Here is a 15,347-nt window from a genome sequence, read left to right as displayed (position 1 = left end):
CCGTTGCAGTTACGCTCTTTGGTATGGTTTGGAGCTGTGACACACTTTTCCTTTCTCTGGTGAGGATTACAAGCTCATTGTCTTTCTGGATGGGACCATTAAGCTCCCAAGTTCTTTCCAGAGAAACTTCCTAGGACAGCCCTGCTGGTTTGTCTGCTTTCAGAATTGTTCCTGGGTTTGATTTAAACCAGTTCACTTACATCATTAAAATAACAGACTTTATTTTCCTGCTTATGACAGTCCTCGGAAGGGGAAGGACAGGAATAACTGAAAATCTCAAAATGTGACTTATAAATAAGGAAGCTGCATTGAAATAAGCCTAGCTCTGGGTCTCGTGTTTGTTGGAGGCAGTACTCAGCAAGCCTCCAAAACATCTATTTATTGCACAAGTGCAAAATTTTACTACTCTCCCAGGGAATAACAGGATACATCCAGGAGCCATCAGTTTTACGAAGCAAAAGTGACCTTACAGCCCTAAAGAATGGTAGAAATTATATGTTTCAAACACCCCTGCCTTTCATAGTTGGAGCATACAAACATGGTCATTTTTCTGTCTAACATAATGCAAACATTCGGCTGCTTGAGGATTTTGCCTCATGATATACATACCCAAGGGAGATCAGGAGCGAGGCATGCACTTTTCCTGTCTGGCAGCTCAAGAGCTAAAGGTTTTTCAGCGAATCACTTTCATTTCAAGGAGTCACCACTGTCAGTGCATGTGTGCCCTCTGGGCTAACACAGGCACAGACCTACACGTACAGGAGAGGAGTAACTATCAGTCTCTAATCTCTAAGCAGAGTGGGGAGGGAGAGATGGATGCTCCTGAGGCTGCCCAATTCCCCCCTTTGGCTGAAAAAGGAGCCAAGGGAAACTTGCTCCAATGTAAATGTCTAGGTTTCTGATACCTAACATTAGACGAGAGGAATATATCACTGTGGGGTATAGTGCCATCATCATAATCACTGTCATGGCAATTGAAACCAAAGTCACCTTCCTCCTGTATTGCCATGCCTTGCTAAAAACAAGCCAACAGGACAGATTCTGCTATCCCCAGATCACTCACCAAAGGCTCAACCATTCAATTTGTTCCCCTCCACCACCTCCTCTATTAGGAGGGGATTAGCTCAGAAACTGAGTGAACATTTTACCTTAGGTAGGATCCCTTAGCAAATAGCTGTTAACTCTTGGGTTTTGGGGTAGACGGACACCACCTTATTGATTCTGTCAATTTTGAGGAAAGAAAGACAGTACAAGAAAGACACAGCTGATAATCACGATCTGATAATCTTGGCTCTGTTCCCTCTGCACTCACTCTTTCAGCTGCTCGATTTGTGTAGCTTTGTGTTTTATGGCTGATTAATACATACCTTAAGAGCGAGCTCCAATAATGCTATTGACAGAATGGAGGGGTTCAGGCTCTCTTATTGCCATGCAGGTTCCCCAGTGTCCAGTACCAGAGCTCGGCTGATACTGCTGTTTTCCCCTCAGCACAGGCACTGGCTGGGACTGTCTGCTTTCATAGCGCCGGTGTAACAGTATGTCTGAGACCTCTCCCTCTGCCGAGCCGGTTGAAACTGCCACCTCGTTCCGTCGTTACTGGGTCTGACTGGCAAACAGCAGATGGCGTGATTGCCTTAGGATATTAACCCAAACCCCATCTCCAAGTGAAAAGACGATGAGTAAGGGAATTTATGGTTTATTATTTGCATTAGCTGTCATTTACAAAAGACAGAAACTATGTAAGTAAACAGGTATCTTTACAAAAGGGAGAAGAAAGTATGTACATCGTATGCAACAAATGCAGATTGTACTGGAATATGTATGGCACACAAATTAAAATAGAAACCTTACTAAAGCATTAACACAAAGGTGTAAAGCTTCAACACAAGGCACAGGGAATTCAGACTCCTCTTGGAAAGTGATGGGATGACACTTTAAATACAGTGCCACATTTACCATTGTAAAAACCATCCAGTCCAAGACAAGTTCATTACCTCCTGTCTGGTTTTTTAATCCCTCCTTTGGTTTTGCAGAAGTCCATTTCCTAAATCAACTTTGTCCTGGAATCTCTCATCTGTATTCTCATAATGATGTAGTGAATAGGCTAAGGTATTTAAATAGCAATATACAGCTCTTGCGTAGCAGTTTTCATCATAACATAAAACATCACTTCTGAATAAGACGAGCACTATTTCTGTACCTGATGAATGGATACTCATTGATTAAACGTACAAACTCTCCATCTTTTACAAGAAGGTGGAAATGCTTTAAGGATGCTATAATTAAGCAGCAGTTTGCTTTTACAAAGCTGAACTTGATTTAGTACTGAGCAGTGATTCAGGGAGTTCTTTAAATTTCCCCTAGTTCCAAGGACAGATGTGGTTTCACTGCAACCACTGGATTAGGTAATAGACACAAGAAACAGGTATCCAAAGCACAGCTTTTGTTCTGACGTAAAAGTTCATAAGCTATTTTTCATTCATAGAGATGGAAATAGTTCAACCGAATCCCTTTCCTTGCACATGTTAAGTGTTTAATCCTGTAATGTCTTCTCAACTGTTATCACACATATCACTTGCTAAAAACTTAATAGTGGGAAAAGATTAGTAGAGAAAAACAAAATAATTACAGTGTACAATATTGATAGAAACAATATTGTTTCTACAATATTGTACAATATTGATTCTTCAATATTGATAGAAACGGTCAACATGGAATTCAGAATTCCCAGGATTAAAAGGCAAAGCAAATCAATGCTATCACATTAGCAAGGAAAAAGTGGAAAAGAGAAAGCAAATGCTCATTTTAGCTGAAGAAGCTCCTATTGAGGGTAAAAAGATGGTGGGAAAGAACAGCCCTTTCTTCTCTTCATTCTAGCAATTATTTACTGTGGAATTTTCTTGAAGGCCAAAAAATTCCAAGTAGCTAAACTCTACCAAAAGAAGTCAAAATAATGTCTTAGAATCAATACAATGACAGTAATAATTACTGGTAACACAAAGTATACTACAGCACTTACATTAATGAATGCTAAATAGTATTGGATATTCAATATACAGGCTAAAAAGTTCAATATAAAAAAAGTGTAAAAAGTGTATTCAGATTTAAATGACTCAAACAATCAGTGTATGTAAGAGATATGCAGAAACAATGCCCTGACAAGATCTACTCGTGACTCATCACTTCACTACAGGTATATTAAATATTGTACATTCTATGCCAAAGGGGGAAAAGTAGTAAAACAGCTTGTAAAAGTCAAGGAAACCAGGTATGTAGCAAGAATATATTGCTTCAGAAATCCTTCTCCTGCAGGGATTAGGCCATTCGTGTTTGAGTGATGTTGGCTGATGCACCGATCTTTGACAGAAAGTGTCCCTGTATCAGAGAATTTGGTGTCCAGATTCTATAAAGATGAGAAACAGGGGCAGTGCCAACGACTCAAGCATTCCAGGAGTGCAGACAGTACACAAGGGAAGCAGTTTTCTGTTGCTCTGAGGACTCCAAATGCTAAGGGGGTGTCTTGGCACCACACAGCTTGCTTGGTAGAGCTAACTCACAAGGGTGGACAACATTCTGCTCCCACCCACTTGGCGAGACAGGCTTCCACATGGCACAGCATGGTGCCAGGTAGATGTGCTTCAGAGCACGTTGCAGGCTGTAGCCTTGCATGTCGTGTTGGCACCACGTTCCAGATCAGAGCCATACCTTCAAAACAAATCTCCAGATCGTGTCCACATGTTGTGCTTTGGATCACAGCACAAAACAGCCTCTGAATACACCAAATTGATTCCCGCTAGATAAAACAGAACCAGAAGGTGAGCTCCAGTAGCACACATCCTATGTCCCAGCCGCTAATGGGAGTGATTAATGGTTCACTAACCCCTAAGCCAGACTAGAGCAGTCAAAAATTAAGCCTCCTGAAACCAGACAGTTCCTTGGTGGGGACCTGTTTTGCTCTTTAGGCCTACTCTTCTCATACTGCGCCAATTAGTAACGTAGATATAGCCTGCAACTCTGGCACTGTGCGTTGTACCTTTGAAGAGCCCATGATATCTGCAGGCTTTCCCCATAAATCAGAAACTCCCTCCCATTACTGTGCTGTTCCCCATCTGGAGTCAATTTTGCATCATGAAGAGCTATGAGTCTGTTATGGAGTCGGGCCACCACACCCTGCATGAAGCGGATGCTCCCAGTCCTCCTTTTACCGGGGCAGGAGGGAACATGGCAAGGACAACATTCTGCCTCAATTTACCCTACATTTAAATTTAAACTGTGAGGGACAAGAAGAAATAACAGAGTAATCCCGTTTGGTTAAAGAGGAAAGAATGATTTAGCCTAAGTGCATGCTGCAGCTGAGAAACAGACTAGATAAGGCCACTGGAGGCCTCTCCTGTGGTGCCTTGTCTGCTGCTTCTGCTCCACCTCCCTTCTTCATGCTCGCTTGCATGCCTCTGCCCCTAGGGCAGTCACAGGCTGCTGGTCCACGCACGCTTCTGTGGCCACACTGCCATAAGCTTTCCCTCTTGCTTTCTCACTTTAGGTGCTCTGTTGTTTTGAGGGGCTGGTTTTTAAGGTAGATCAGGTCTTGGCAGGGTCATTCTGTGACCACACAGACAGCTCTGCTGGCACAGTGAAGGGATTAGTAATGGAGAAGGTAATAAGTGAATAGCTAGGAGCCAGGCTCAGAGAAGGATTCTGCTTATGGTGACCTACCCAGTGTTGCTGCCAAACGTCCATTTCTCCTTTTCACTGACATAATACCGCCGCAGAAACAGCTGTGGAATTTCAGGAGCTAGCACAGTCCCTTTGGAAGACTCCCAAAAAGGGTGAAACTGCTTGGTCTGTGGCACTTCTGGTGGTGTGCAACATGAGAGTAAAAGCAAGTCTTTGCAGGAGAGTAGAAGGGAAGATTTACTGAAGCAATATTTTGAAACATTGCTGTTAAAAAACAATGGAATTATCATAAAATGGAATTTCACACTCCCATCACACCCCCACCAGAGACAATGGACTGACAAACAGCATGCACTGGAAAGCAAGAATGCTAGTTCCACCCCGTAAGTTTCACAACCAGTCCTCTCATACCTATCCTTAACATGTCTGACCTACTAAACCTTGTGACAGCAGGTCAACAAAGTCATGTTTTGCAGCAAAAAAGTGTTAGCAGTTTTTTCTGTAAAAGAAAAAAATCTGCAGCATTTTGAGTAATTCCGAGTCTGTTTAAAAAAAAAGAACAAATCTATTTAATAACTTCAACAAGCAAAGTCATGAGAAATCTGCAAAGCTAAACTGGGCTGGCTACCTAGCGTTTTAAACAGTAGAAGCTTTACAGTCAACTCCAAAAGATACCCGCAAACATCCACAGGTTTAATGCATGTTTTGCCCTGATGTTTGCATCAGATCAAAATGGTCGACAACAAAGGGGTACAAGAAGGCAGGAAGTACAGCAGGAAGGACAGATAATAAAAGTGGGAAAGTGATCCAAATGCGACCAACAGGTCTTCTGAAAATGCAGGAAAGAAAGTAGCTGTTTTGTCTGGGACAAAGATCTGGAAGCAACAGGGACAAAAGCAGGGGAAAAAAACCCCAAACCCTTCACGTAAAAGCAACCCAAACCCAAAAAAGTGTGAAAGGAGACGCTCATCCAGCAAAGCATTTGAGTGTAGACTCAGCATGAAGCAAAGCCCAAAGGTAACGGGGGTGCATTGCTGGATTTAGAGGAGGGGAAAACAACAGGAAGAGACAACACCATTTCCATAGGTACCTACCAAGAGCTTGCCATTCTCAAGGAAAAACGTTTCTTTCAGTTGCTCTTCCCGAGCTCTGTAGCTAAACCTGGGAGCTCAGGCTGTAGAACGCTGCTGAGGAGGACACAGCGGCTCTTGCCAGACTAACTGCTTCCTGACAGACCACCCAAGATCGGAGGAGACCACTTGCAATGGAGTGGTCCCTGCCGTAGCCCTTTTCAGTTGGGTAAATGTAAAAGCGTTTGGGAGACACCGTTTTGTCTGGGAGAGCTCGCTGGTACCTGGTCCCTGGGGGTGGCCTGCGTGGATGGATTATCACCACTGAAAACTGGTTCGCCTCTAGAAAGCACCGTTTTGCTACTGAACTCGGGGAGAGAAAACACAGTAGGAATGTCCTTAGGACATTTTGGGTGAGGAATTTTTACACACTTATTCCAAAAGCCCGTTAAAAACATACCTAGAAGAAAACACTAAAGAGCAAACAAATCACCGCCCCCAAAAAAATCATTAATAAAAAGTCACATTATCAAACTATAGATCTAGTTGTTTTCATTTAAAAAGAAGGAAAAAGCGCACCTACTGCCTGCAGTTCTGGTCAGGTTCTCCCTCCTTCCCTCACAAAAAAAGGTAAAAATTAAAGATACAAATAAAGTAACTTCACCCTTTCATCAGCCTGGTTCCTAACTGAAACAGTTTCGTGCCTCAGTACTCCACTTGCTGAATACCTCTGTTAGAAGTCCTAAAGAGCTGCAATTCTTCAGCTGAACTGAAAGTAGAACTTCTTTGTAACCCTGGAATTATTTAACAGTAGGCCTTCCCCTCGCCAATGAGAGGAGATGGGTGCCAGCTACAGCTGTCCTTATCAGAAGGTCAGGATTATTCCAGCCGAGCTGACAAGAGGTGGCTGGAGGAAGGCTATTGCCTCCTGGACTTGCTCTGATTTAAAAGACATCACTTTTAACTCGGAGTCAGCACTTTCTCTCTGAACTGTAATGTGAATTGCGTATCATTTAGTTCTGCTTAATGATTTGGATAATATCATTCATTAACTCTAATAATAATGGCCCCGGTTCACCAGAGTACTTAAATTATGCAAATAGCATCAGTTAGGCCAAAAGGAATCGCGCGTTCAAAATTAAATATGCCTTTTAGTGCTTGGGCAAGTGGGATTCCCAATGCACTGAGCGAAGAAGAAACGTTACGAGTCATGTCCATAAGATATGCACTTAAGAATTAATTTCAGCATTTTTTAAGATAAATTGCAAGAGCTGTGGTGGGAAGACCCCATAGCTTACATGTGAACAGAATTTAACCTTCAGCAATGGAAGCCGAGCAAGGGACGCCAGATTTGCGCAGCAGTTGGTATAAAGTATCCAGAGTTGTATGTTCTGCCCTTCAGGCAGCTGGGAAACGTCCTCTGCACCCCTCAGCACTTTGCCCGATCTTTATTTTCCTTCGCTGTATGTATGAAACGGTAGACTTCAAGGATGCTCATTTTCCATCTGGAAGTACATCCGCTTAGATGTACCCACAAAAGGGCTTTAATGGGCCAGCAAAATCACATTTCTGAAGGGCTCCAGGCAAAAATGCATCCACTGTGCATGGTGGAAACCAAAGCAGAAGTACAGGAAGCAAAGGAATTATTCAGTGAAACCAGGGTTTTTTCCACGCTCCACATTCTCCTCCTCTGACAAAGTATTTCATGCCTTCAAAATCCAGTGTGCTTTTTCCCTTTTTGGCAAAAAAAAAACCCCAAAACCATCGCTTTTTTATAATTAACAGGAGAAGAAAGTTTGTGATGAAAAGGTTAAAGATGGAATCATCAATGATGTAGGTGAAAGTCTGCAATCAGAACGGTAGCAAAAAGCTTTTCCACGTCCTCTCTGAGCAGCACTCGGAACTAACGTGGGGGTTCACCGACTTTTCTGAAGATAATTGTTCAAGAAGGATTTCTTTCTTGCATCAAAGGATCCCCCCTGAAATATTGTCCATGTCTTGCACTCATTTATACAGCGGCTGCTGGAAAATGAGCCCAATTCTTCATCCAAAGAGTCTGACCACAATAATAGAAAGAAGTGAAAATGACCAAAGAAAAGGAATATAAATGGTGTCATTTTCCAACCCTGCCTCTGGCCTCTGGGAGAGTACAGAAAGCAAAACAGAAAGCGTTGGCACGCCAAGCTCCTGCAGCCCCGGCAGGCAGCATCTGGCACAGATTCCTGGGGTGCAGTTGAAGAACTCTTCCCAAGCTCCAGGGAGGAACTTGCAAAACATCTCCAGCAAATCTTCAGGAAGGTCCTTCTTCTCCTTCCATTGTGCTGTCGTTTCCTAAGCTTCTCCACGCTCAGACTTGTCTCACTTTTTGGCTATCAGCCAGGGAGTTTGACCCTTGAAGTGGCAGACAAATGGTTTCACATGAAAGCGGCCAGGCAGAATTAACAGCAATAATCACCAGTGACAGCAACCCAGTTAACAGGCTTTAGTAGAGACGGACCCTGAAACTGAGCTGTCACATTCAGGGTGGTGCAAGCCCAGCTTTTACCTTTCAGGTTCTTCTTGAAATGCAAAGCACTCATGTTTGGAAAGAGCAGCTGATCAGGGAAATTTCACTGATTCACAACCTCTGGTGCATCACCAGTGGCCAATGAGATTACATTGGTATCAGGGGCTATAGGAACAGCCATCTGAAATGGTTATCTAATACAGTGAAAACAACATGTTATGATCTGCAGCAGCCACAGGGAACGTTTGTCACCATTTCTGACCCTTATGATAGGTGAGCAGGTATCTTACATATAGTTTTTCCCCAGCACTAGATCAGTCATCTTTCACCTACTAAACAAATGCTGAAAATAATCTCAGGTCCTTTCCCTCTCCCTCTGTATATGCTGCCTAAAATGCTGTGTCCTCTTGGTAGTCAGCTGTGTGAGACACAACTCAATGCCCAGCAGAGGCAAAACTTAGAGAGGCATAACTTAGAGAGGCATTGTGGGATGGATGAAATACCTGTACACACTAGGCAGCACCTATCAGCATTTAGTGTCAGAGGCCGAGTTCAGAGAAACATTTTGGTGTACAACTCCCACTTAGGTACCTGCTTCCTAAAGAAACCAGTGTGAATCAGCTGCCTCAGTGCCCTTGAGAATTAGCTGTGAGAGCTGAGTTTTCTTTACAGCTGGAGCCTAACAATTCCTTTTGCCAAGATGGAAAAGGAGCTGCTGGTTTTCAAAGGAAAGTAAAAATGAAACAGTTTTTCAAGTCAGCAGACTGTCCTCCAACCTATCATATTCAGAAAGGTCTAAAAATGCTTCTTGCTGAATTATGTTCAGCTTTTTCAGGGTGTACCAAAGGAAGCATTAAACAAGTCTTGGAAGGTCATGGATTCTACTGCCCACATAAAGCATCTTTAGAGTCCAGCAGCTAATTTGAAACCAAACCAATGATATGGACAGAATGATCTGAGATAATGAGAAAGGAAAAAGACGTGAGGATAACAGTATGTGTTGACACTCTGTGTGTGTGTCTGTGTTTTGCTGACAGAAAGTAGGTAAGTGCTATAGAAGCTGTGGCACCAAAGCCTCTTATGTCTTGTAAGTCAGGAGCATCCCCAGTGGTAACAGAAGAGTTACACTGGGGCAAAGCTGGAAGCACAGAAAATTCAACCTTCTTTTGCTCAACCTATCCCTCCCCTTCCCTGCCTCTTTGCTGACACAACTCAGGTACTTTCAAGAGTTCTGGCAATTGCATTTCAAGGTCCCCTGTGCCTCAGGTAAAAGCTTTCTCACCAATATATCAGCTGAAAACCAGCCCAAGAAATAAACCAGGTACAATATCATCTTAAGACTCCTTTACCTTTCAGTAGCAGTGTCAAGACAACATAACCAGATGCACACTCCATTTGCTTTTAGCTCAGGCAAACCCAAGTAAAGGCAATCCCACACAGTGCAATCACAAGTAAGTTACAAATACACTACCAACACCAAAGGGAACAGGAAATACTGACAGGTTTTGTGAGGGAGCTGTAAGTTTTTGAGGATTAAAGAGAGCCAGCATTTTAAGAAGGAGCTGAAGCATCCAAACCACCTACCTTGTGGGCTGAGCGCTATAAGACTGGGGTAGAAACTCACTGCTGCTACTACCATAACCTTCCAAAAGCAAGACACCACCAGGCTGCCTGTTTGGGTCTTTAGTATCTGTTTTATAGTTAACAGGTGTCCAATTAAAACACCAGACTTGTGTGGCATTCATTTAAAGAAGTGCTGTTCCAATTAGCTTCACAGCTGCAAAGACTTATAACAGGGAGCTGGGTCTTACATTAATGAGATACATTACTGAGAAACCAAACAAGAATCCCTCACGGCTCTGCAGTTCTTTTTCTTTCTGTGTCATTTCAGCTTCTCCAAGCATCTCATGAGAATATCATGCATGGAAAAGTTTCATCCAAGGGACAATGCCGGCATGAGAAGAAATGGTTGTGAATACCATGAATTAGTTTAGGTTGAAAGTTGCAAGGAGTTTCCAAACTGTGAGAGCAATCTGAGTCAGAACAGCCTGTGGGAAGGGGAGGCCAGAGACACAGCTTGGTAGAAACCTCACTGGTGTTTAGAGAAAGCCCAATGAATTTCTGAAAGGGCAAAGTGACAAATGGATTGCAACAGTCAGGGGCTGGGCTCGTTTCTACAGGCAGTCCCTGCAGGCTGTTGCGGACAAGAGAAGCACATCTCTCCCTCCATCACGCGCTGGTGGTGCTAAAAGGCTGCGTGGAATCAGTTGGGAAAAAGTAATTGTCTGTAAACAGATGAATAGCAGAGTGCAGGAGGTGGTTGTGGTGGTGACCCCCTCAGCTGACACAGCTGCAGCCAGGGGAAGCTGTTGTGAGCACAGCCTGTGATCCGTATGTACAACACTGCAGGAACTCTGGTGGTAAAAGCTATACAGTGGTGCTGTGGGAGAGGGTGCTTAGCTCCTTTTGTAGTGGCTGTGTCAAGAGCGGGACCTCAGTGTCTCGATCTAACTAATGAATTACCGCTTGTAGGTAATTGGTCTCTGCAGGGATCTTTAAATAATGACACTTCTCTCTATCACCCAGAAACTTCTGGGTTGCAAACTGTCTTTCCCCCTTACTTGAAGGGTCAAGGAAAGGGGACATGGTTCAGGGAATACATTTAGCCTTCCACTCCTTTGCTCATTTTCTAAGAAAAGTATATTGTGATGTTCACTTTGGTCTAGTAGTATAAGTTTTCTTGATGGGTAGTTCAGACTCGAGGCATTAACAAAGGGAGGTCAGGAGGGATCATTAAGATGCACAGATACAAATTATTACTGACACTGCAAATCTGCGTGCGACCTGTGGGTAACATTTTTAAAGAGCCATGTGGATTGATTTCTGCAGTAAACACCCGTTAGGATCTCATCGAGGTATTCTGCCATAGGCTTTAATTCAGCTACTTGCAGGCCTGCAATTTAGACAGATTTTAGAATTTCTTGCTGACCAGGGCTCATTGTCCTGAGAGTTATTCCTGCTCATGGGAAGCGCTCCATTTTAGCCAGAAACAAGACACTAAGAGATTCTCTTTGTACAAGGTAACTCCACAGCTCCTGGAGAAGGTGTTAGCATTCCTGCATGCCCAAGGAGAAGCCTCTTGAGGAGCTGGCAGGGGGCTGTGCTTGGTGCTCTGAATCTGATCGAGAAGCAGGCCTTGTTTGATAGTTATTAATCATGGAATCTCTACATTCCCAGTGTACAGTGGCTACTGGGAGGTTTGCAGCAACACCTTAATTTAGTCACAACAAAATTGTTACTATTTCGCTTTAATAAAAAATACTTAATATTTTGAAATACTCATGAATGATTCCAGCTTGGAAAATGAAAATGACCTTTAAATCTATACAGGGCAGTTCCTTCAGGCACTTTTAATGCAATAATTTATTAAGTTCCTATATTCATCATGTGTGCACAAATATCATGTAAATATTACAGCTGTACTCCATGACAAAACAAGCATAAAGCAAGACATGGAATTATACAGAGAACCGACACATGGGGAAGAAGGGAGATCTAATATTTTCTGTACAAAAAATATGCAGCTTTTTGATAATTTGTAAAAATGCATAACTTTTGGCATGTCAGAGAAGAACACTGTATAAAAATAAATATTCTATGTACAGTAACACACACACAGGCCAGTCCAGGGTTAGAATCATCACTGCAAAAGAAAATATAAATGAGTGTTAGTGACAATTCACCAACAATTGTTAGCAACAGCTCAGCAGGGGAAAGGACTGCTTCAAGGGATGGAAGGACAGTGTTAGGGAAGCCGGCTCTGGGGTTTCCAGGAGGAAAAGAAATGGTGCTGGATCTCAGCAGAGATCCTTTTCACTGCCCTGGGCAGTGGGGATGGGAAGTTCAATTCAGGCTGTCTACCTCCACTTCCTTCCTACCACTGTGGCTTGACTTTTGGCATTAATGCACACAGTAGGTACCGAAGGTGGGCTAGACCCTGAGGAGTGGCACCTCAGAAGGGGACTCCTGACATAGCTGAACCGTCAGAAACAAAGGGAGAGTGGAGGGGACAGGTATTACACCCCCTCTCAGTGCTAGCCCAGAATCGAACTAAGCAGCGCTAAGTCCTGTGCCTCAGCAGGAGCTCAGAGGGATCTGGTGCTGAAAGCCCCATGGGGGCTCTATGAAACAAGTGTGAACTTCTGTCCTGCTCCCACCAGCCTTGCATGGCACCCAGGTTACCTAGGGTATGCCAGCTCCCAGCCTTTAGTAATAGAGTTGATTATGTGGAAACTAAATCTTTTGGCAAGTATTGGAGCACTTCAAGGCCAGGCAGCTTAAAGGCTGCAAATACAGTTCTCTCTTTTTTAGCACATAAAGCTAAACTGCGATATACAAAGGAGGACAAGTTCTGCTTGTTGCTTTCAGGGGTGTGGTCCTGGAAATCTCAGGCATGCCTCCACACCTCTTTTGATCTTAGCAAGACTCATTGCAAAACATCAGCAGGACCTGTAGCACTGCCAGCTCAGCACAGGCACACCACTTGCAGGATTTACCTTATTCCAGCAGCCTTGAACTGGAAGGCCATCTTCCCCCTGCAAAAAAAATGGATGAAATAGCAGTTTAGGACAAGAAAATAGCACTAAGATTGAGGAAAGAAGGCATGGGTTAACTATTACAGCTGCAACAAACAGTCTGGAGCAGGGCTGGAGGAATAGCCTGAAAGATATTCCTCACCCTTCTGGAATGACCCTGTCTTCTGGCTAAGGTAATCAGTGTAGCTTGAAGCAGGGGCTGGGGCTGAAGATGGGGGGTTGCCTGCAGGTGATGCAAGGACTTACGTACATGAGATCTGTAGGCTCATTCTCATTCTTCACTGAGGAAGGTATTTTTCTAGGCTCCCCTGAAGGTAGGGGGGAACACAGGAGGTCCCATTCAGCTAGAAAAATACTGCAGGAAGTTGGCACTGGAAAGCACGAGATGGCTGATCTGTGTCATCGGGCTTGACCCTGTAATGCTGAGGTTATAGCAAACAGGCAGCACTGACCTTGGGTCCCAAGGGGAGTCTGGAGAAAAATTCCATTTCTTTTCTGCCCTGTTAAAGGGTTTGATTTATCATGTGAGAGACTGCCCAGCTGCCCCCTCTTGCCTCTGAGATCTTGCGCCAGTGAAATTAGGAAGGCAAGCAGCAGGGCAGACCAGGTGCTGGCTGCGGAGGTCTCAGCTGACTCCCTGAGAGGGGGCTTTTGCCTCAACCAAGTCAGTGAGATTTCTGCAAAACTCCACTGGCACTTCTGCAACCCTGAAGTCTTGGACTACACATCCCAAAGTGGGGATGTGACTGTTTCATTTGAATGCTAAAGAGGGTTGGATGCTTTAAGGGCTGTGCTTCTGAAAGACTGAGACTGTTTTGTTGGGAAATGCTTTTGTGAATTACTGCCATTAATTTCATCTCGGTGAAGCCTAAATTGATGTGAGAAAGCGAGGAATTATGTCAGTGACGCTTAATCTCCTGCTTTTGAGCAGGAGACGGAGTCAGATGTAAGGAGATACACCTCTGACATGAGAAGCCCCAAAATTCTGCTCTGTGTGTCAGATTCGTGGGCTGTTGCTATTCCCCAGGAAAACTCAGGAGCAGGGAGTGAACTTGTACAGCGCACAATGCATGCACATTTCTTTATTGAAACAACTTAGTTGTCACTTCTTCAAGTACTGTGTGAGAGATCTGAAGTGCATATCATCCCATTCGTGAAGGCGAGAGGGGAAAAAACACCAAACAGAAAAGCAAATGCATGGTACTGTATCAAGAAATAAACTATTTAAAGGAGATGCACCTTCAAGGGACTGATGAACTGACTGTTGCCATGATGCTACAAACATACTGCTTTTCAAATGCATTTTCTGGACTGTGCCCTCCTTGTGCTACTTCCTCCCTCACCCCCCACACTGTGGAAATACTGAATTACAGGTAAATTGTGGTGTTCCCATTGGTACTCTGGTGGTGGTAGGAATGATTGTGTAGTGCATTGCAGGAGGAGATAGGAAGTTAGGTGTATGAAGGAATGGGAGGCCAGGGGGTTACATCTCAGGGATCAAAGGAAGACCAGGGTCACAAGGAAGTGTTTGTTGCAGGCGAATTTGCCAAGAATGGAAATGCAACGTGCTTATTAGTACCAAGTATCTCCTTCCACATATCTCAGACGTGTAAAGCATGAGCTCACGGCCTCCACAAGTTACACACATGGATGTGTCAGCTGTATGCTAAGCTTTTAACCATACTGGATCTAAACCCATGCTTATTCACGTTCCCAAGCTAGCTTGCATGCCAGAACACTATATATATAGAAAAAACAATGGCATCTCTATTTCACAAATTTTTTTGTCAAGTTTCCACTAACAAAAATGGGTATGAAAAGAAGTGTACGTTCTAATACAGCCACGTGGGGTGAATCCTGAGAGCAGAGACATAAAGAGAAAGGTAGTCTACCAAAGAGACAACAGCACTCCTCGAAAGGATGGAGTGCTGGAAGGAAGACCAATGTTAGATCTTCACAAAGGTCAAACAACAAAGACTTTTAATTTCAGGGGTAGTTTCCTCAGGAAACCAAGAAAACCTTCCCAACTGAATATGGCTTTTTTCATCTGGGACATATTTTTCCAGTTAGTTGAACCAACTGATATCCCATCCCTTGCAAATGGCGTCAAACACTTTTAAGTAAGCATAAAGCTTGGAATGCCCACCCTCAAGCAAACATAGTCATGCCAAACAAGGGCCCAAGGGGCATGGGAGTACAAGTTCCAATGTATTACGGGAACAGGCAATTCCACATTCAAGTTTCTTGGATGCTATGGGACCATTTGGACTTCTAGGGAGAGTCACAAATAGGAATCATCTAGCAGAAATCAAGGGAGATAAGTATCCAGTTAATATGTTTAGGATAACTTTTTTTCAGTCATATTAATGCATAGGCTGACTGAGATAATATTGAGCAGTGTCAGGCTGTGCTAGCCATGTACAAGTATTTAAAAATAGAGTTAATGAAGGACATGAGCATGGCAGCTCCTTGCTAGAAAGCCAAGCCAGTGCAGAGGCAGTT

General features: G+C 43.6%; 1 protein-coding gene and 1 long non-coding RNA gene across 2 annotated transcripts in view; both read right to left on the bottom strand.

Moving 5' to 3' along the window:
• Positions 1-1,680: 1,680 nt before the first annotated feature.
• Positions 1,681-6,260, bottom strand: LOC136010196 (uncharacterized). Its single transcript, XR_010610788.1, has 2 exons — positions 4,714-6,260; positions 1,681-3,793 (listed from the first exon to the last, which is right to left on the bottom strand). It is a non-coding gene; the product is annotated as an uncharacterized LOC136010196 (long non-coding RNA).
• A 10-nt stretch (positions 6,261-6,270) lies between these two features.
• The window catches only part of LOC136010190 (collagen alpha-1(XIII) chain-like), a 67,066-nt gene continuing 57,989 nt past the window's right edge, over positions 6,271-15,347 (bottom strand). The window contains exons 42-43 of the mRNA XM_065671006.1: positions 12,807-12,845; positions 6,271-8,135 (exon numbers count right to left, since the gene is read on the bottom strand). Coding sequence (XP_065527078.1) covers positions 8,103-8,135; positions 12,807-12,845 — 72 coding nt within the window. The 3' untranslated portion in view covers positions 6,271-8,102. The remainder of the gene's footprint in view (positions 8,136-12,806; positions 12,846-15,347) is intronic.

The sequence above is a fragment of the Lathamus discolor genome, chromosome 3 (assembly GCF_037157495.1).
Source record: "Lathamus discolor isolate bLatDis1 chromosome 3, bLatDis1.hap1, whole genome shotgun sequence".
NCBI lineage: Eukaryota > Metazoa > Chordata > Aves > Psittaciformes > Psittacidae > Lathamus > Lathamus discolor.
The sequence above is the reverse complement of the archived record's forward strand: the minus strand, read 5'-3'. Positions and strand labels throughout refer to the sequence as shown.